Raw genomic sequence first — 20,352 nt, forward strand, 5'->3', positions numbered from 1 at the left:
CAGACGCAGCCTTCTCCTGTATGCAACACTGACCCTGCTTGCGAGCCGGACCTTCCACGTCTGCCTTCCAAACGGGCAAATTCTTGCGCCTCTGCGTCCTACTTCTCGGTTCGTGCGGGGTGCCGACACTTTCAAACACATAGGCGGTTCCAAAGTCACCAGTGACGATGGTTCTTGGAGCAAGGGTCCGCTATGGGCTTCAAAGACTCGCAAGAGTTGGCGACTCTGTCGATCAGTCCACGTTCGGTCGGGTCTTTCGCCTTGACGGTTCAGGTCATGTGAGTGTTGTCGTCCGCTCCCCTGTTCGCATGATCCAACCAACAGCCTAAAACCTGTACACGCTCTCTGTGACTGACTCCGAAAATAGCCAAAAACAATACAAGGCGCCCATTTTGTCAGGGAGTTCAGAGCAGGTTTGACCACATTTGCCACCATGGCCTACATCATCGCAGTAAATGTAAGCCATCCCACCTCCGCGACTCCAGGTGACACTACAATAGTGCTAAGACCACCTGACGATAGTCGACCGTGCTTTCGGAGTCTGGGGGAACGTGCAAGTGCCCACCACATGTCACCACAAAGGGCTGTGTCGGCAATACGGAATACGAGGCGTGTCTCCTCAGTATGTGTTACCCTTAGCGATACCTATCAGGCTTCTCCGAATTGACATCGTAGGGGCAGCTCTGAAACATGACCTTATAACAGCAACTTGTGCAATCGCTGGGTTCTCAAGTATACTGTTTGGCTTCTTGACGAATCTGCCCGTTGCTCTGGGGTGAGTTCATGAATAAGTTGCCCTTGCTGGTATGCGTGTGGCTAATAAGAGGTAAGACCTGGAATGGGGCTCAACGCATACTTCACATACCAAGTCGTTGGCTGGCACGGCAGTGGCCCAATTCCATACAGAGTCGCCCTGACCGCTATCTTTGCTGAAGGATTCATATTCATGTTCTTGGCCTTGACTGGTATGCGCCAATGGCTCGTGCGGGCGATACCATCGACCATCAAGACAGCTTGTGGTGTAGGCATTGGGTTGTTCCTCACCGAGATTGGGCTCTCGTATTCCGCAGGCCTAGGTGTTATTACTGGAGGCTTCGCCACACCACTGACAATTGGAGGCTGCCCTGCCGAGTATCTTGACTCGAGAGGCGAGTGTTCCAGCCACATCATGACGAGTCCTTCCGTGAGTTTGTCACCGTTCCTTGAGAATTTGCAGTACTGATGATAGTGACTTCTCAGATGTGGATTGGCATCACACTTGGCGGATTGCTCATCGCTTTCTTGATGGCGTTCAAGGTCAAGAGTGCAATAGTGATTGGAATCAGCCTGGTGACTGTAATCTCATGGCCGTAAGAATCCTCTCACAGTCCTCTTGTACCAACCGAAGCCGCTAACCTTTGCCAAAGGCGCGATACATCATTCACATATTTTCCGTACACTGAAGCCGGAGACGCTCGTTACAGTTTCTTCAGTAGAGTCGTCGCTTTCCAGCCTATGGAAATGACGCTGGCACAGCAGGAATGGAGCCTGACTGGCTCGACGGCGGCCCAGTTCGCTCTCGCACTACTGACCTTCCTATATGTCGATGTCATCGACTGCACGGCAACGCTGTACTCAATGGCTAAATTTTGTGGCGTTGTGGATGAGTACGGCGACTTTCCTCGGTCGACTGTGGCGTACTGCACCGATGCACTATGCATCTCCATCGGTTCGTTGTTCGGATGCTCGCCAGTCACGGCATTTGTGGAAAGCGGTGCAGGAATCGCAGAGGGCGGAAGGACTGGACTCACTGCCATCTTTACTGGGCTCTGCTTCCTCGCCTCTCTTTTCTTCGCTCCGATACTCTCGTCGGTGCCACCTTGGGCCACCGGTGCTACGCTTGTCCTCGTAAGTTGTCACATGAAGTACCTGTACATCGGACTGCCAGCTAATTGTTCTGCTCTAGGTGGGCTGCCTGATGATACGCCAAGTGACTAACATTAACTGGCAATATATCGGTGATGCTGTGCCGTCATTTGTGACGTTGGCGTTCATGCCTTTCAGCTACAGTGTAGCCTACGGGCTCATTGCGTGAGTATAGCGCCACCCGACCGAGACCCCCAGTCACTAACCCAGCCGATAGAGGAATGATGATCTACGTCGCTCTGAACACGATGATCTGGCTGGTTGTGTACCTTTCAGGAGAGAGAATCACCCCAGCCAATTGGGAGAATCAAGAGGTGTACACGTGGGGCATGCGACCAGGAGACATCCCCGGCTGGTTCTTAGCACTTCGCCACAAATTGAGACGCCGGAGTGCTCTCGTGGCAGATTGCAAGGACGTCATTGAGCTGGCTGACACGGACAGCACTATCAATAATGGCTCGGCACCATTCGTGGCTCGCGAAAGCAAGGGCACCGATAGACATTCGCAGACACCAAGAATAGTCCCAACGGGATCGTCTGGAAGGTGATGTTCAATGCCGCACATCAATTTTCAACAAGAAACGTGCGAGGGCGACGAGAGTCTGGCTGTGCTTTCTCAAAGGCTGGGCGAGCAAGACGGCTTCTGGTAGCCCTGGACCAAACAGGGGTGAAATTATGAGAGAGACTGACCCGTGGTCAAGCAAGCGACTGGGGTTGCCATGGGGTGTTTTCCATTGGGTGCAGATGTGGTTGGAGGTGCAGTCCAAGGATGGCTCTTCTGTGCAGGCCGGGACTGCGGTGGAATGTAGTTGCAACAACAACCAATAGATCTGTACGAGCTTGGAGACTGAAATTTGCCTGATTGTTGCGCCGCCTTGTGGACTTCCAATCACCTTTCCTTACAAAACACCATGCGCTTTGCGAACGACCCCAGCCGATCGTGGATGCAGCAAAGTCGGGCCTGATCCGGAAAGGTCGTTCCTGGCTAATGCTGGTCGTTGTTATCTTATCGCATGGCGGGCCGGGACGGATGGAGCTTGACGTCGCCACGGCCTTGGCAAGCACGTACGCCGCCGTTGCCTCCATCGACAGAAGCCTACGCATCCGGAGGAAGTGAAGCTTACATTTACCATATTCCAAAGAGCTCCTCGATACTCGACAGGCGACCTGCAATCTGGATTGATTATAGCGCACTTACAACGACATAACGAACGACACGGCCAAGTTTCGCACCAGTATCGGCGTCCAAGCTAGGTGTAGCTCAAGGCGACAAGTCCGAGTTCGCTCTCGCCCTCCCCAACCGCACAGTCGACGATAGCGAGAACGCTGTGACACTCGGAGCCATGAGTGGCGGCTGGAATACTAGTGAGTGCATATCAGAACCAACCTACACCCTGCTCTCCATCCCACGGCGGCTTGGCTTATAACTGATATTTGTCGTCCGCAGTCGAGTCCGACGCTGTAAGCCCTCCTACCCCATCCACAGTCCGACTATTGCCTACTATGTATTCCAATGGCACGGCTGACAGCTTCATTCCTGACAACAGGGCGTATTCACATACCTGCTCGACAACCTCGGCGTCAGGGATGTCCAGTTTGAGGAGCTCTTGACCCTCGAGCCGGAGGCGCTCGCACAACTACACCCAGTCTACGGCGTCATCTTCCTCTTCAAATACCCGACCAACGGGCCCTACGCGTCCACAGACAAGCCGCTCGACGGGACATTCGACCACGACGCCGCGCAAGAGCTCTTCTTCGCGGCCCAGACGATCCAGAATGCCTGCGGCACCCAGGCCCTGCTGTCGGTGCTGCTCAACAAGGACAGGGCCGGCGAGGTCGACATTGGCCCTCACCTGCGCGACTTCAAGGAGTTCACCATGGTCCTGCCGCCCGAGTTCCGCGGCGAGGCGCTCAGCAACTCGGAGCTGATCCGCGACGTGCACAACAGCTTCGCCAAGTCGAGCCCGTTCGCCGACGAGACGCAGCGGCAGAGCAGCTCGGGCGAGGGCGAGGACGTGTTCCACTTCATCGCCTACACCCACGTCAACGGCACGCTGTACGAGCTCGACGGCCTGCAGCCCGCGCCCATCTCGCACGGGCCCGTGGCGGGCGACGAGGCGTTTCCCGGAAAGGTCATGGAGGTCCTGCAGCGCCGCATCGCGAGGTACGACATGTCCGAGATACGCTTCAACCTCATGGCCATGGTGCGCGACCTGCGCCTGCGCGCGCAGGAGTTTGGCGACGCCGAGATGCTCGCCCGCGAGGAGGCCAAGCGGCGCGACTGGCAGTTTGAGAATGCGCTGCGGCGGCACAACTTTGTCGGCTTCGCGGGCCAGGTGCTCAAGGGCGTGGTGGGGATGAAGCTCAAAGAGGGCAATGGGGCATACGAGAAGTGGATCGAGGAGGGCAAGACCCGGACAAGAGCGAGGCTCGAGCAGCGGAGGAAAGGTGGTGGAGGTGATGTTGACATGTCAGGATGAGACCGTGATTCAACAGCAAAGCTAAAGCACACGTCAACTCAGATGGGGGCCTATACCCAATGGCATCATGGTCACCCAGGTTTGGGTGGGAACCAAGAATTTCGTGCATTCGGCCTCCTGGCAGTAACACGAGTGATGGTGATAACACCAGTACCCAGCACAGTCAAATCCCAAGGCATGACAGGCTATATCCCTGACCGTCCTCGTCCTCCAAGGCTAAAATCAACCCACTCAACACGTATATACGGCTGCACTCTCTACCATCTGTATTACCCACTCGCTCTTCTAAATGGCCCATAAGTTGCTGTCACACACAAGCTGGTGTCAAGCAGTCTCCACCGTAGGCCCCTTCTCATCGATTTTCGATACCAAGTCGTGCTGCACTCTCAGGTTCTGCGCCGAACTCAGGCTGCGCGCAACGGCGGCTTCGTGCCGGGCCACGACAAGGCGCCGCAGCGCCTTTACGAGAAACCCCGCCACGATATCCACGCTCCAAGAATCCGGAATCAGCGCGAGCACGTCGCCGACATCAAAGAACCCCCCAAACTTGTCGAGCAGCAGCGAGGTCTGCTCTATGCGATTGCTCATGTCCTCGAGGGCAAGGAACTCCCCTAGGAGAGCCTGGAAGAGGTGACCCTGTTGGTCTGATGTTGGAGGTGCGCTATCGCGCCGGCGAGGAGCCTTCTTGTCCTTCTCTACGAGAGGCGATGACAGTGGCTGTTGCTCATCAAACGAGGCTATGGGGGCTTGGTAGATGCTGTAGATGCTGGCTCCGCCGCGCAGGCAATACGCTACAGCTGTGTCGTAGTCGCCCAGCTTATGTACAAGAAGCCGCAGTGCATCCTCGTGGTTGCGCTCCCGGCCATTGAGAATTATGGTTTCGGGCACGAGGAGATCCTCCCCAATCTCGCGCAATGCGGATATGCGGTCGTGAATCTTGGCCGAGTCATATGTGTATTGCCCACCCAGGAGCTGGAGCAGACGCAGGCGACTCTGCCACGCCTCGTCGTCCTTTGGGGCGTTATCAGTCAAGAATTGACGGTAGGTGGGTTTCGGGGGCTGCAATGCCCGGTATGAAGTGTAAGTTGAAAGAACGACTTCTCGGGCTTCCGCCGACGTTTCGAGGCGGCCAATGACGATGTCAACATAGTACTGAATGAGCTCGTTGACGTATATGGTGTGGCCTTTTCCAAAGACGAGAAACTCGAGGTAGTACTTGACGGCAGCAGGTGCCTCGGCTCTCAAGAGTCTGACAACCTCTGTAGGCTCAAACTCGAACTTTCGAGCGCGCCCCTGGTCCTCTACGAAGACTTGGACTCCGAGTCTGGGGTTGCGATTTGCAAGCCAGGTACCGTACTGTCGGACCAGTGCCTGGTTACTGATGCGCTGGAGATATTCGCGAACCCTTTGCTCGCCTTCGACAAGTTCGCCACCATCATCTGGCTCGCCCTCGATTATGCGTTTCCAGGTTTCCAAGACTTCGCCAGCCATCCTCCGGCTCTGATACAGCCTACTTAGCACAAAGAGGCGCCGATGATTCTCAATTAATGTCTCAGCCCGGTCAAAGCAGTCCACACCGCTGTCGACAAGCTCGTATAGCTCAGCCCGGAATGGGTGATCTTGGTCAGCAGCTGAACTCTTGTCAAGCTCGAGTAGCACTGCCAGCAATGCGGCATCTACCGTTCGGAATACCTCGCTCTCATCGGGAATGCTGCCAAAGCCTTTCTTGCGTCGCCAGGCCGTCAAGTAGCGACGCAGGAAATGGAGGATCTTTAGAGATAGCCCATCCAGAGAAGACCTCGTGCTGGCTTTGTCGAATCCGCTTTGCTTGATGAGTTCGTCGGCCGTGCTCTTCACTCCGCCGTAGATCCAGATTCCACGGCGCGTCTCGATGACTTCATTACGCACGCCTGGGATAAGCGAAAGGATCACGCGCGGATCCAGAAGTCCTTCGACAAGAACCTCTTCCATCAGACGCGCTTCAGAGTCCAGGAATGGGCTGTCTTTGACGTCTAGAAAGCTCTGGAGTAGCAAGATGCCAGCCCGCTGCCGCACGTAGCTGAATGTCAAGAACTCCAACTCTGAACGTGCATCGCGGTCTCGTAATGAGGCGAGGATCTCAAAGATTCCTTTTCTCTTTGCAGCTGCATCGTTTGTCGTGGCCGTGGCATCAGCAAGTCTCGCGTCAAGTTGCAAGATCAGCGGATTTCTGATCGCCCACCAGACATTCGCACCAGACCATACCGCCACACGAGTCGTGGTAGTGGCAAGCCGCCTTGCGAAATCTTCCTCTTCGGCAGTACGTGTTGCTTCCCACCCTTCGGACAGCGAGTCATCATCCTGGGAGTCGTTGTCACGTTCGAACAATTCCTTCTCTCTTGACACCATCTCCATAGAAGCAGCAGTCCGAGAGTCCAGGCTCTTCATGGAGGCAGCAGGGTGGTCCACGCCATTTAGCGAGAATGGCTTGAAACGTCGCCGACAGAGATTATCGATAATCTCCTGTATGAAGGTCTCGTTTAGCCCTAAGAGCGACCTGATGCCGAGATTCTGCGGCGAGCTGCCTGCAATGGGAGGCTCGAGCCAATGCCTGACAGGCTCACCATCGGCGTCAAATCGTTGGATCTCCAACCCGTAGTGAAGCCCATCGGCGAAGTCTCTGCCCATCGATGCCAGTACATAGCCATCTGCATCAGAGTCAATGGACATGCGTGAAGCGGCGAAATCCATATTTCCGCCATCGACTACAATCTCCTTCGGGTATCTATCGAACTCGATGGTAGGTCTTGTAGGATCTCCATCGAGGTTGACGAACATGCCGATACCTGGTTCCAGTGGGCCAGTACCGGTTACCAAGAGGAACTCTTCTGGTGTTGGCGACACTATGTGAGGCTTTAGAAAGACTGGGCCTGGCTTCGGTGGTACCGGAGGCGGCACGTCACTCTGCGCTGGTGTCACGGACACGGAAGGAGTATTTTCGGGCCCCGGAACTTCTTCTGGCGGCCGTGGACTAGAAGCAGGATCTGGCGGCGATGGCTGTTGGAATACCGGTTCCTCATCGTTTGCGCGAGGCTCTTGCCGGCGGGTACCGCTGATGAGGTTGCCAAGACTTGTGCCTCGTCGATGTGAAGATGCGTCTGGGCTTGTGTTCTGAGACCGGGCCTGGGTTGAGGAGTTACTACGCAACAGCCCACCCCCAGTACTTGATGATATATCCTGAGCTTGACCGACCACATCGCCTGGCCGGCCATCATCGAGTGAGGATATGGACATGAGCGGGATTTTGAGCTGCCGTTCGACCTCGACAAGGGCATAACTCCGGGAATCCGCCACGCAGGCGATCGAGTCTCGGCGAACGGAGAGCGTTGTGCCGGCAAAGTCGATTTTCTTGAGTACCCGCGCATCGTCGCCTATCCTGACGACCTGTATGCGCCTGGTCAAGGACAGCAAGATCGACACACCTTGCCCATCGCGCTCGTTGGGATCAAGAGCAAGTTGGTTGAGGTCTACGCCACCAATCCATCCGCAATTCTTGACCTGCGTTGTACCAAAGACGGGACTAAGCTCTGGTAGCGAGTAGAATGTCGCTGTCCAGTTGCAGAGGATGCACGCCTTGCCAACTCTCGGCAAGAGCAGGATTTGTTGCACGCCAGGCCTGGCAGTGCTACCGCCAGCCGGTTGTGCAAAGGCTGGCTCGAGTCGGGACGCTAGGATAAAGATTGGGGTGCCCGTCTTGTCACTCGGATCTGGAGGTATCTGAACGAAGTGGAGCAACTCAGAGTTGGAGGTGCCGACGTAGAGATTGTTGTCTGCAGAGACGAGCGGTTAGCGACGTTGTCAGCAACAGGCAACCAGGGCACGGCGGAAGGTACCGAGGTATTCGATGCAATTTATCTTGATGTCGTCTCTGGAGCCGTCGGCAGACAAGGGCACGTCGGCCAGGAGGTCACGAAGTATGAAAGGCCCAGCATTAGGCTGTTGCTGGGCCGGTCGGGGCGGCTCCATTGTGAAGCTCGAGGTCACGACTCTGTCGTCATTGCGGCGCGGATGCGATCACGAGATCCTGCTGGGGCGGAGTCGCCTGGTCTTGCCGTCGTCGAGGTGTTGCCGTGAACTGCGAGGTGGATCACGTGGGTGCGATTGGCGAGATGCTATGTGTCGAGGGGGACCGAGTCGGTTGTAGGCACGGATGAGGTTGCGATTGCGATGCGAAGTGGCCGGTAGCTCCTGGTGAGCTTGAGTCGCATGTGGAGGGCCTTTGGAGCTTTAGGCAGGGGTAACGGGCACTTGAGCGGACCAACACCTGCACGAGCTCAACCTTGGGGCACGTCAGCGCTGGCAGCAACGACGATCAGGACCCCTGCATGCGAGGGGCCATGGGTGCCAGGGGCAGGCAAGGTATCTCGCCCGCCATTCTGCGCTGGGAGGTACATAGACGGCGCTAGGTCGAGGTACCTCACCACAGGGCGAGTGTGCACCCATCTCACGCTTGACCCCAAACCCGCAACCAGCCACGACACCGGTTGACTGGTTCTGGCTCCGTTCCTCGACCTCCCTCCACACTACGACTCTTCCCCAACACAGCTATCACCCACAAAGACACCTCTCCTGTCGCGCGAGACCCTCTGAGACCTCTGACGGCCGGCTCAGATGCGCTGAGAGCCGCAGTGCCCAGAGGCTGCGTCCGACACCTGGCTAGTACGCAACAACACCACGACGACACCATGGCCGACCTCGCCGAGTTCATGCCTGCGGTCGAGGCATCGAAGCCGGACGCAGGCACCACAAAGGACACGCCGTCGGGCCCTTCGGCGGAAACGACCAACAAGTTCCAGGACGCAATCGCAGCATGGAGAGGTATGGCTTGCGCTCAACACGCTCCTCACCCTTGGCAAAGACTGAAGCTAACTTTCTATTCTGCAGCCATCGACCTCACCAACCTCATCCAGACTCTCGACAACACCGCCTCCGACATCGTATCCTACCAGCGCGACTCAACTGTGCAGCGCAAAGATCTCGCCCAGAAGACCAAGGACTTTCGAAAGCTTGACGATGCTGCAAAGCTGACGGAGATAAAGGGTCTGCTGAAAGGTATGCGTCCCACAGGGTGGTATCTCACAGCGCATGACCAGCTAACCACCAGTCACGCATTATAGCGTACCAGACTTTCATCGATCTTCTGACGAACCACTCAAAGTCCACAAACTCGGCCTTCCTTCAGGTGTATTCGGCATTTGAGAATGCCCCGGATCCGTATCCGCTTCTCGAAGCTTCGGTCGATTCCATGCTTGTGTCCGAGGACACACTGCCAAAACTCACACAGGAGAACGAGCACCAGCAAAAGAGCATTTCAAAACTCACTACCCAGCTTGAGGACACGGAGACGCGGCTGCAGACAGAAACTACTAATCGCAAGGACCTCGAGAGGAATCTCGAAACCAAGGTCAAGGAAGTGGAACAGACATGGACTGCACTGCTTGAGGAGTCCAAGGAAAACTGGGAGACCAAGGAGATTGCGCTCGAGGAGAAGATTGAGAGCCAGGATCGATTACTCACGGAGATCAAGGCCAGCTACGAGGTCAACCAACGACTCAAGGGCTCAGAAGATGCCGAGGCCGATGGCGCTCGCGGACACGTCACGAGCGCTGAACTAGACATGGTCAACTCGGATCTCGAACGTACGAGTGCTCGGCTCGCCGAGGTCGAGGCGCGAAACGAGCAATTGCGTCTCGACTTGGCTCAGGCCAAGTCGCAGCTCCCTACCCAGGCACCATCACCCGAGGATGACCCGAGCTTCATGCGCATGAGATCTGAGAACTCTTCATTGATACGGAAGCTTGATGCTTCACGGCTAGAGAAGGAGGCGTTCAAACGTGACATCGATACAAAACTCCGGGGTCTGGAGCGAGAAGTAGGCCTGCTTAAGGACGAGCGGGATAGTCTGAAGACCAAGGTTCAGAAGTGGAGCGACTACGAAGATGTGAAGCAGGAGCTGGAGGTGTTGAAGAGCATTGAGTTTGCGACAGGGGACGATGACGACGTCTTGGCGAGCGAGGAGTCGAATGGTGCCACCACGAAAGCGAAGGGCGACACATTAGAGCAGTTGCTGCTTGCCCGGAACAAAAAGCTCAGCGACGAGCTTACCATTCTTAGAGTCTCCCATCAGGATCTTCAAGGACGACTTGAGAACCTGCAGGAGGATATGTCAAGGACCAACGCGGACCTGGAGCGTGCCCAGAACCTGAACGCGCAGCTTGAGAATGACCTGGCGAATCTGCAGGCTGAGGGCCAGAATCACTTTTCCTCTGGGGCTTCTGTGGCAGGAACGTATGCAAAGTATGCTCCATCATTGGCCCCAGGTAGGCGCGGCGGAAGGACATCACCGACGTCGTCTATCATTTCTGGATTCAATCCGCGGGACGGTGGCGGTGGCGAGGCCATGGGTGGCGGCTCGGGTATATTGCCCATGATCACTGCGCAGCGCGACCGCTTCAAGCAGCGGAACGCGCAGCTCGAGACCGAGCTCTCGGAAACACACAGGTCAATATCGCAATTGCGGCAGGAAGTCGCGGCGCTACAAAAGGACAACCTGCAGCTATACGAGAAGACTCGCTATGTTTCCTCTTATAACCGGGGGGCCTCAGCTACGTCGTCCTCGGCGTACTCGTCGAACCCGAACCCTTCAACGGTGGCAATAGGCGGCAGTGGCAACCCAGGCATCGCGCTGGACCGGTACAAGCAGGCATATGAGGCCAACATCTCTCCATTTGCGGCGTTCCGGGGCCGGGAGTCGGCCAGGGCGTACAAGCGCATGAGCCTGCCAGAGCGCGTCGTATACTCGATCACGAGGATGGTGCTCGCGTCGCGGACGAGCAGGAACTTGTTCGCGGCGTACTGCCTGGCCCTGCATGTGCTGGTCTTCCTCTCATTGTACTGGATGGGCACAGTGGACGTGGAGCAACATGGCAGCCATCTGGGTCAGGCTGCAGCTGCAGCGGCCGGAGCAGGCGCGGCTGGTGTTCGGGGCGGCGGAGCCGGAAGTGGAGGAGGAGGAGGAGGAGGAGGAGGCAACGGCGCGGCAGCAGGGCACGGAGCGTGGCAGCAAGATGCCTTCAACGGACAATGACACTGACCGCTAGAGTGGTCGCATGGTATTCGCAAGAGATAGAGTGAGCAAGCAAGGTGAACAATGCAGTCGCAACCTATAGCACGCCAAATTATGATGCAGACCACGTTGTGTGTGAGAGAGCTTGTGTTATGCAAGTCATCCTGCCGTGCATGTATGTGTGGTGGCAGCACCGCGCACCACCGCCAATAGCACGAGCCCAGTGGTCAGCAGAGGGCAGCAAGTGTGACATGATCACCACGGATCTTGCCCTTTATTTCCCGGCTGGCATTGCCATGCACATCGGCCATGGCAGGCTTGGTCATTGGATGCGGGGAAGGCCAGGAGTACGAGGTTTGCCTTCTCTTCCCCTCTCTTTCTCTCAGACACAGCGGCTGGGCGGCTAGACACCCAACCTCGAACGAGCAGTCTGCCTCGTAGCCTGTTTTTGTTCCTGTTACGTTGTCGGCGGGGAACGCTACGGTGCGGTGCGGTGGACGGGGACGGGGCAGACCAGTTCCGGAAAGAAGAGAGCCCCCAAAGAAGGCCATCCTCATGCGCGGAATTGGGGATGGCTGGGCGGCGTACAGTACTGTTAGAGACAAAAACCCCAAGGGACCTGGGAAACTGCCGCCCAAAAGGGTGGAGAGAGAGCTGATAAAAATAACCACCAGAAGCGGAGCGCGGGAGAGGCTGATTGATGGCTGGCTGTAAGCGCCGGCGAATCATTGTTAAGCGGAGCAGGTGGGGCACTGTCCTCTCTCTCTCTCGTGCTCTCTCTCTTTCCAGGTTTCTGTAGCATCTGCGTCTCTTCTAGATCTCCACCTGGAAGGGGAGGCAGATCTGGGCCTGAGGATCTGGAACTTTTTCCAGCGTTGCATTGTATGTAGCATCGCAGGGTTAGAATGGTCATTCCGTTGAAGGCGGCTGTTGGGCTTTTTGGGGGGACGTGAGATGATGGTAGTGTATAGCACGTGTCAGTCAGTCAGGGAATTCACAGCAACCCTGGATGGACGCTGTTGTCTTTGCACCACCAAGATGCTACTGGGAGCAGACCAAGGCAATCCCACGAGATGGCGTACGCGGATGTCTTGCCGGTCACAACCGCATAGATCCAGCTCTCGTACGAAAGACAGTCTGGGGCAGCCAAGTGCGTAGCCGCACTGCCAAGTATCTGCCATGCCACATAAGCGCTGCCCTGGCCAAGTCTGAGGACGACCAAGACCAGCCAGCCAGCCAGCCGTGGGCCTCGGGGCTCCCACACACACACGGACGCGTGTCTCGTGCGCTGTCCTCCAGCTGGACGCTCCACCGCCGTAGACGCCGTCATCTCTTGCATCCGGGCCGAGAGTGCCTTGCGCGGCGGGCATGCCCACCTCCACGACGACAATAAACATGCAACCCTCGAAGGCGGGCGCTTGGAGGAGCCCTCGAGGCAAAAGCGCGCGGGGAGCCGCGTCCAATGAGATGCTAGCGTGGCCTGCTAGGCCAGGACCTCAACCCTGTCTGCAGATCGGCTAGGCCTGATCGGTGCTGCAGGGTCCCCGCCCGCGGAAGCCTCGCGGCCAATCAGCAGGGGCCTGTGTTTGGCTCCCGGCGTCTAAGTCGCGCCTTCCGCTTCTGGGGCCCGCCCTGGTGGTGGCATGCCCGTTTCTTTTCGTGGACGGCCATCTGGATCCTGCATCGTGGATGGATAGCGCAAGCCGCCAGCCGACGGACAAGGGCCTGTTCCCTGCTCCGCGTTGGCCAGGCGAGTCCTCTTCAGCTCTCTCGCTCTCGCTCGCGTGCTCATAAGGATGCAGACGCCCAGTGCTCGTCAGATCCTTCTCGCTTGCCTCCTCCCATCATATACCCATAAACCAAAAACGATCTGGTCCTGTCTGGAAACAGCAGTCCTCGTGTTCTCCCCCTCGAGGTCTTTTCTTTTCCCGTCTTTTCCTTTTCGTTTTCCTCTCTTCCTCTCACGTCTCCTTTGGTTACTGGTTTCGGTTTCCTCCGTCTCGGATTTTCTCTCGGCTTGTGTCATCCGCTTTCTTCGTTCTTCGGCACTTTCTTCACGACCAGTACTCGATTAGACCCCCCAGCCATAACGACAACACAAATTCACACCAACAAACAGCAGCCACCATGAAGTTCTCCGCCCTCACCACCGTCCTGGCAGCAGCCGTCGCCGTCAATGCCGCCCCGACGTGGCCCAAGATCAGCCCCGCGGCCCTCAGCAGCGGCGGCCTCGAGCACGTCTCGGCCTACTTTAACCTCCTGGCCGACAAGATCTCCCAGGGCGGCGGCCCCGCCGGGCTCGGCGGACCCAACAGCCCCGCGGCCGCCGCCCCGTCGTGCGACCTGTCCCGGGCCGTGCTTCCCCAGGCTCCCGTGAACCCCCTCGAGCCGCCCTCACCGGGGCTCGTGCTCAAGCACGTCGCCGTGGGCCGCGGCACGCAGAACTACACCTGCGACACGTCCAACCCGGGCGCCGCGCCCGTCGCCAACGGCGCCATGGCGACCCTCTTCAACGCCTCGTGCGTCGCCGCCTCGTACCCGGACGTCGCCGGCAAGCTCGCCGCCCTGTCCCTGCAGTTCCCCCTGTCCGCGTTCCCCACGTCCGACGACGAGACGGTCCGCATGGGGCCCTCGAACCTGCTCGTCTCGGGCAAGCACTTCTTCCTCGACGGCAAGACCCCTTACTTCAACCTCGACACCAAGAACTTTGGCCAGGTCGGCCACGCCACCTTTTCCAAAAAGTCGGGCACCGACGCCCCCTCCAACGCGCCCACCGGCCTCCAGGGCGAAAAGGCCGTCGCCTGGCTCAAGCTCGTCGCCGGCGGGTCGGACGCCGTCAAGATCGCCGCCACCGGCGGTCTCCAGGAGGTCTACCGCGTCGAGACGGCCGGCGGCAGCCCGCCCGCGACATGTCAGGGCATGGCCCCTACGTTTGAGGTCGAATATGCCACACAGTAAGTCCCTTCTTCCTCCTCTTCTTCTGCTTCTCTCTGGTTCTTCCCCTCACGAAAAGCATCTCCCCACACTCCCCATCTCTGTCTGGTGTCGTAGCACATGGAGGCTAACACGGTCGTTCGCTTCTTCCAGATACTGGTTCTATGCCAAGCCATAAGTTGGCAGTTGGGCTCTGTAGTCGTCGTTTTCTGTTATGGGCGGTCTTCTTTTTCTTTTCACGAGTACTTTTCGTCCACCGTACGGCTAATCAATTTCAATGCCAATCTTTCTTCAAATTCTGCATGTGTCATCCATCTCGCATGTTATTGGCTTGTTCCCTCCTGTGCATGTATGCCTGTGTGTCTGTGTGTCTGTGTGTGTCTCTCTCTGTTCTTATCTCTGTACATTGCTGCAGGTGTGTTGTAGAGTGCACACCAGCAACAATGACCATGGCGGTCATGCATGAGCTCCTCGTCTTTATTGGTCACAGCGCTCTTCATCTGCTTCTTGTTCATGTTCTACGTTTTATTTTCATTGATCTAACACAAGTACACGACTGCATTGTATGAGTCAAGGGGTCCGTCCATGTGAGACATGCAGTCTTGGTGGCCCACGCAAACGCCATGTCCTCCGTCTCATTGAGAACACATCAAGTTTACGAAACACTTATTTGGGCAGGAACTTGATGGCCGAGGCAATGCTCAGGCCAAACAGGGCAATGGCAGCCAAGCTTCCGACCGTGCTGCCGATAACGCGGCCCTTGGGGCCTGCGCTCGAGGTGTAGCCGAGGGCGTAGAGAATGCGGCCGGTGGTCCAGGTGATGCCAAGTCCGGCGGCGTAGGTGGGGTAGGTGAGGCCGGAGATGAGGAGAGAGGCAAGAAATGGGGTCACGTTCTCGGTATAGTTTGCGTGAGCACGCTGGGCGCAGTTGAACTGGTAGGCTGCCGGATCCTTTGCGGCCTGCTCGGGGGTGGCGTAGGCGTTGGGGTAGGGGATCTTGGAGCGCTTGCGGGCACCGGACGTCAGGATAATGTGGATGATGTTGACGGCGATGGAAGAAGTGGCGGCGACAAGGACGTAGCTGTATAAGTGAGATTGGAAGGTCAGCGCTGTGGTCACGCAACGGTCTCGTTATCGTGCAAAGGACGATCAAGCAAAGTTGGGGGCAGATTGACGGAACAGGTCAGTCAGGTGTCCCTGCAGCGCGCCCGACTACAACAAGCCATAGCCCACGATTCAGAACAAGGGTTCTCGGCAGTGCGATGGACGACGTTGAAATATGCTTCCCCAGCCCCAGATGTAAGCACGGGATGTCGTGATTGGTGCAGCAAAGGCGTCAGCACCTTGGCAGGGTCGACGTCTGACAAACCCAACAGGGCGTTTTGCGGCAGTGGACCCTCAAACTGCATCCCCGTAACTGTACTGGCGGGGTTTAGGGGTTTGCACTCTGATGCGAGCTGGAAGCTCAGTGTACCTCTTGCTGAGCGTGATGCCAGGCTTCTGGCCACTTGAACGTCGCTGCTGGAGGTGTTTTGGGTTGGCCCCGAGGCTGCCGTGAAGGCGGGGGAGGGGCGTTGCCTGGACGGCATAGACTTGGCAGGGAGGGCAGGCAGTAAAAATAACAAATGCGTAAACTTACCCGTACTCGGCGGGCAGCTGAAGGGTGATGGGCGCCATTGCGTTCGTGGTGGATGTCTGTGGTTTTACGACGAGAAGAGGCGCGCTGTGAGGGAAAGGAGGCGACAGGATGGTGTCCAAGTAGCTTGGGGCAAGTACGTAATCTGGTGAAAGCAGGAACACGATGACGACGGGAACGGCAGGCGCGAACTAGTTATTATAGGTACCTTGCCAGAACCTGATCAATTCCAAATCTCCACCGCTCCAGGGGGGGCCCAAGTGCTCCCGCCGCCCGTGTTCGTTCCACGCGGTTCTCCATCGAAACACGGGGTGCGTTCCAGAGTCCAGTCCAATCCCTTGCTGTGTGTGTGTGTCCTCAGCACGCTAGCCAGAGAGTCCTGGAGCCTCGGCCACCGGGGCCGGTGCAATTGATTAGGCCCTGCCCGAGTGTCGTGTCAAGGCCGCCCCGAGTCCACGTTGCCATGGCGTGCCTGGCGAATTATACACAGTCAGTACGTAATCGTACTGCATCAAACCCATGCAGCGACTACGAAAGGGCCTTATCAGATTTTCCGATGATATAAGTTCTCTTCGGACCCTGCCTCAGCGGTCCGCGCATCCATTCCGCACATCATCATCGCCATCACCACAAGAGAAAACCCCTGCCTAGTGCCCATGAGCGGAGACTCGCCTGCACCGGCAGGGACAGATCGCCAATCAGCACGCGCTAAATCCGCGGACCCCCAGAACTGCGTTTCCTGTAGCTGGCCACAAGTGCCCTGCCCCCGCCGCATAAAGTGAGCTCAACAACGAGCCGAAAGAAAGAAAGACAAAGAAAAAGAGCTAGGGTGCGAGACCGAACGAAGAGCAGCGATTCGAGGTTGAGCGTTACTTCTCCGCCTTCAGTTTGTCAGGCTAGAGCCAGGGGTCGTAGCTCGACTGACCAGACTGCCGCGTAAGCCTATGAGTTGAAAACAGCCAGGCGTTAGTTAGTTTTTTTAGACAGGTAACCACCCCTCGGTACCCCCGATAACTCCGCGGTTGTTGGAAACCATGCACAGTCCAGAAGGATCATACAGACCTTGGACTGCCCGTAGGCGCGGTGGTGTTAGTTGCCCCGACTCTCCGGCTCGTGCGTACGCTAAGGTGAATAGTATGCCCCGCTTCTCTTACAACTCGGGGCCTGCATGGTGAAATGTCTCCGAGAGACAAAACCTGGAATCTGTCCAGTTCGGTCACTCCAGAGCATCATCAGCAGTCCTCCAATCAGAACGACCATGTACGATGTATGTACAAGGCAACATTCTCGTTACGTCGACTCGAATGCCTACACTTCACCAATACTTCTTGTAATCCCAAAACAACTTTGGGTTGCATCAATCGCCCCATTGTCGGGACTTCGTCTTTGATTTTCTCTTTCCGCTGGCTGTTTCTTCGCACTCTTATATGCACTCATATCCTCACCCCTTGCACGCTTGTCATACCCTCTGTTTACATGTCGCTTTGGTGAGCACAAAAGATCATCCTCCTCCTCCTCATGACGCCACCCAGCCGATAAAAGCACACAACCCGGTCCCGCACGCCGTGTCCTGCAATGCTATGATTCGTTCACACATGAAAATGCCCGCCCGCCAGTCGTAAAAATCAAAATGCATGCCAACGCCAAAAAAGAATGCCAAAGGAAACAGCCGAGGGTATCTCGCTTGGTGAGGTGATTGAGGTGCTATGGGTGCCCATTGTGAAGAGTGGTGCATAAGTATGGTTTTTGGAGAGGGATGGTCGCTGTCGTAATGATACTGTTTCGCTGAGATAGGATTGTCTTTGTCCGTCATCGCGTCGAGAGACAATGTTGTCCGTCTGGAGGCGTCTCACCGGATGACGCCCCAGTTCGCTAGTTTTCCGCTTCCGCCTTCATGCTCCTCCCGCTGGCCTGGACGCCGCCCAAAAGTGGTCCAGAAGCGCAGCGTCTCGTCGCCAGCTCCTGTCACGATCGTCCGTCCGTCCGGGCTCATAGCGAGGTACAAAACTCTGTACGTGTGCCCCGTCAAGCTGGCGACCTGGGTCATGGATGGGTACTTCCAGACGACAATCTGGTTTTGGCTATAGCCATGCGTTGAGACAATCTCATTCGAGTTCTTGGACCACTGCAGGTTGCACACCTGACTCCCAGTGTCGATCTCGTTGATGACAGTGCCTCGCACGGTATCGTGGAATATGATGCGTCGGTCGGCAGTACCTCCTCCAGACGCGAGGAGGCCTCGCTGGTGCGGCGACCACGAGATCGCCTTGACTGCCGCAGTGTGATCGGAGAACTTCCAGAGTGGCACGTCCGAGAGCTTGTCCCAGACCATAAGCTTGTTGTCATTACCGCCGCTCGCCAGCTGGCCGTCTTCGCAGTTCCACTTAAGACCGCATACTTCCTGCTTGTGGCCCATAAGCTTCTTCATCCACTGATCCGGCGCTCGGACATCGCGGTGGTAGATCAGGCGATCCCGAGAACCCGAGCTGAGCACGTGGGTGTTCCATGCCAATGCACCGACACGAGCGGTATGACCCGTCATTGTCCTTAACCTTCTCGTTTTCTCGGCGTCCCAGATCTGTACCAGGCCCTTGCCGGTGCCGATAGCCAGGTGTGTGCCCTTTTGGATCCATGAGACGCTCGTCACCGTGTCGTCCTCCAGGGTGCAGAGCTTGCTGACAGAACTCGTTTGAGCGTTCCACATGTAGACGCTGGATCCGAGGCCCACCCCCAACACGTTGGCGCTACCCCAATCGACCAGGTTCAGATAGAAGTCGTCGGCGAGCTCTGGTGCATCCAGCACCTTGTAAGGCACCTTGCTGACTGCGCGAGGTTGCCTTCTTGGACTGAGCAGCATTTGCTGGCTTCCAAATCGGACAGGTGACAAGCTGTATATCTCTGACCTGGTGTCCATATTCGGGCCATGACGGCTTTGCGGTGTCCTGGAGGGTGTCGGGTGCCCTGCCACATGGCTGTGATGGCGAGGAGACATGTACGAAAAAAGGTTCTTGTGTGGTGTAGAGGGGGTAAAGCTGGACGGTAGAGCTGGGGGGGTGTTATTTGGTGGAGTATGCGCTCGCGTGCCATCGTTGACACTCGCGGACCGTGAGGAAGGCAAATTCCCCTCGGGTGATAACGTTGGTGGCGTGGCTTGAGGTATTGTGTTTTCAAATAGCTCGGCGCGTAGCAATGTGGAGAAGGTGCGATTGGCCTCCTCGGCTAGATGAGTGTCAGCAAAGTCCTAAAGATTCACGGGAGTGAGGCACTGGAAGGGCGTACTCTTCTGGAAGTGAAGCTCGCCATGCGGGGTACGTTTCTTCTGTTTGGATGGAGTGGCCGGTGACCCTTCATCATGTAGGAGGCTGAAGCTCGCTTGCAGATCCTGCCCTGACCGGGACGGTATAAACCTGTTGACACAAGATGTGAGCATTCAAGGTACGGTTTGGATGACTGCCAGGGTACTGGAAGCTGCCTGATCTCACCTGTCGCCGTTTATCCTTTGCCGTTTCCTGCTAGGGCTTGCACCAGGCGTGCTGTCCCGCCTGTCCCCAGTCAGCTCTCTGGAGAGCGCCCGAGATAACGCCTCCGCATCGATGCTACTGCTCACGCCCCCTTCACTAAGGCGAGTGACATGCCTGGCAGGCCGGCTCTTGGTGTTTCCATTCTCCAGACCCAGCTTGGCTTGCAGCCGGCCCCGTTCTGATGGCGGCGGCGGTGTGGACATTCTGGCGGGCGTGCGAACGGCGGGGCTGTCGGCCGCATGTTTTGTGGACACAGTCACTGGCACAGCGGCCAGCTCTGAATCCGCGGCCATGGTTATGGTGATGGCAATGTGACTTTTCCGACTTCGGCTTGTTGTTGTGGATGTGCACTGGACCTGGATAGTAGCTGGACTGACGAGCTAGAGGTCTCTCGGATGCACTACTGGCAGGTCCCAGAATTGATCCTTCCAGACCGCGCGCGCACTTTCTGTAATAGTTGGTGATGACCTCCTCCTTTAGATGCCTGTAGAAGCTGGCCGACTATCGCATGCTCTGTGCTCGAGGTGGCTGTCCGGGATCGCCGTTTGGTCGTCGATGGTGCGGTGCAGGCGACAACGATGGTCTCTCCGGATGGCAATTCCGCGTCTGAATTGAGGGCACCGAGATGGGCTCGATGACCGGCTATTGGATTTGTGATATTTGTTGGCGTGGTGGTTGAGCACGCTGGCGGGCTTTGACGCCGGCTCTGGAATGACGCTTTGAAAGGTGGGTGGCGGGAGAGGCGCTTTGGGACAGCCAGCGGGTCGTGAT

The 20,352-nt window shown here is 57.0% G+C and overlaps 8 protein-coding genes across 8 annotated transcripts; 4 read left to right on the top strand and 4 right to left on the bottom strand.

The window, feature by feature from the left end:
* Nucleotides 1-233: 233 nt before the first annotated feature.
* B0I36DRAFT_206827 (xanthine/uracil permease family protein-like protein) lies at nt 234-2,282 on the top strand (the record flags this gene model as incomplete). Its single annotated transcript, XM_046148850.1, has 9 exons — nt 234-278; nt 368-457; nt 523-622; nt 682-775; nt 832-1,183; nt 1,240-1,349; nt 1,407-1,887; nt 1,946-2,070; nt 2,123-2,282. Coding segments are annotated over 9 exons (1,557 nt in total), but the record flags the coding sequence as incomplete, so codon positions are not given.
* An 886-nt stretch (nt 2,283-3,168) lies between these two features.
* On the top strand, nt 3,169-4,547 carry B0I36DRAFT_101457 (ubiquitin carboxyl-terminal hydrolase). Its single transcript, XM_046147725.1, has 3 exons — nt 3,169-3,270; nt 3,353-3,366; nt 3,453-4,547. The coding sequence occupies exons 1-3, from the start codon at nt 3,249-3,251 to the stop codon at nt 4,383-4,385; spliced, it is 969 nt and encodes a 322-aa protein (XP_046013691.1). The 5' UTR covers nt 3,169-3,248; the 3' UTR covers nt 4,386-4,547.
* A 162-nt stretch (nt 4,548-4,709) lies between these two features.
* B0I36DRAFT_241818 (uncharacterized protein) lies at nt 4,710-8,390 on the bottom strand (the record flags this gene model as incomplete). Its single annotated transcript, XM_046149864.1, has 3 exons — nt 4,710-5,046; nt 5,119-8,194; nt 8,258-8,390. The coding sequence occupies 3 exons, from the start codon at nt 8,388-8,390 to the stop codon at nt 4,710-4,712; spliced, it is 3,546 nt and encodes a 1,181-aa protein (XP_046013692.1).
* Nucleotides 8,391-8,933: 543 nt separating this feature from the next.
* B0I36DRAFT_430225 (Golgi membrane protein) lies at nt 8,934-11,600 on the top strand. Its single transcript, XM_046162530.1, has 3 exons — nt 8,934-9,242; nt 9,309-9,476; nt 9,542-11,600. The coding sequence occupies exons 1-3, from the start codon at nt 9,110-9,112 to the stop codon at nt 11,509-11,511; spliced, it is 2,271 nt and encodes a 756-aa protein (XP_046013693.1). The 5' UTR covers nt 8,934-9,109; the 3' UTR covers nt 11,512-11,600.
* Nucleotides 11,601-11,623: 23 nt separating this feature from the next.
* B0I36DRAFT_320182 (uncharacterized protein) lies at nt 11,624-12,296 on the bottom strand. The gene has a single exon (XM_046153521.1). It carries the CDS (start codon nt 12,217-12,219, stop codon nt 11,746-11,748), a length of 474 nt encoding a protein of 157 aa, XP_046013694.1. The 5' UTR covers nt 12,220-12,296; the 3' UTR covers nt 11,624-11,745.
* Nucleotides 12,297-13,331: 1,035 nt separating this feature from the next.
* Nucleotides 13,332-14,720, top strand: B0I36DRAFT_320183 (uncharacterized protein). The gene is made up of 2 exons (XM_046153522.1): nt 13,332-14,444; nt 14,578-14,720. The coding sequence occupies exons 1-2, from the start codon at nt 13,618-13,620 to the stop codon at nt 14,600-14,602; spliced, it is 852 nt and encodes a 283-aa protein (XP_046013695.1). The 5' UTR covers nt 13,332-13,617; the 3' UTR covers nt 14,603-14,720.
* A 179-nt stretch (nt 14,721-14,899) lies between these two features.
* B0I36DRAFT_320186 (uncharacterized protein) lies at nt 14,900-16,266 on the bottom strand. The gene is made up of 2 exons (XM_046153523.1): nt 16,064-16,266; nt 14,900-15,505 (listed from the first exon to the last, which is right to left on the bottom strand). Exons 1-2 carry the CDS (start codon nt 16,099-16,101, stop codon nt 15,091-15,093), a joined length of 453 nt encoding a protein of 150 aa, XP_046013696.1. The 5' UTR covers nt 16,102-16,266; the 3' UTR covers nt 14,900-15,090.
* A 1,643-nt stretch (nt 16,267-17,909) lies between these two features.
* On the bottom strand, nt 17,910-19,784 carry B0I36DRAFT_373428 (WD40-repeat-containing domain protein; the record flags this gene model as incomplete). Its single annotated transcript, XM_046160197.1, has 3 exons — nt 17,910-19,279; nt 19,340-19,467; nt 19,543-19,784. 3 exons carry the CDS (start codon nt 19,782-19,784, stop codon nt 17,910-17,912), a joined length of 1,740 nt encoding a protein of 579 aa, XP_046013697.1.
* Between the last annotated feature and the right edge of the window lie 568 nt (nt 19,785-20,352).

The sequence above is a fragment of the Microdochium trichocladiopsis genome (assembly GCF_020744255.1).
Source record: "Microdochium trichocladiopsis strain MPI-CAGE-CH-0230 chromosome Unknown B0I36scaffold_4, whole genome shotgun sequence".
In the NCBI taxonomy this organism is placed as follows: domain Eukaryota; kingdom Fungi; phylum Ascomycota; class Sordariomycetes; order Xylariales; family Microdochiaceae; genus Microdochium; species Microdochium trichocladiopsis.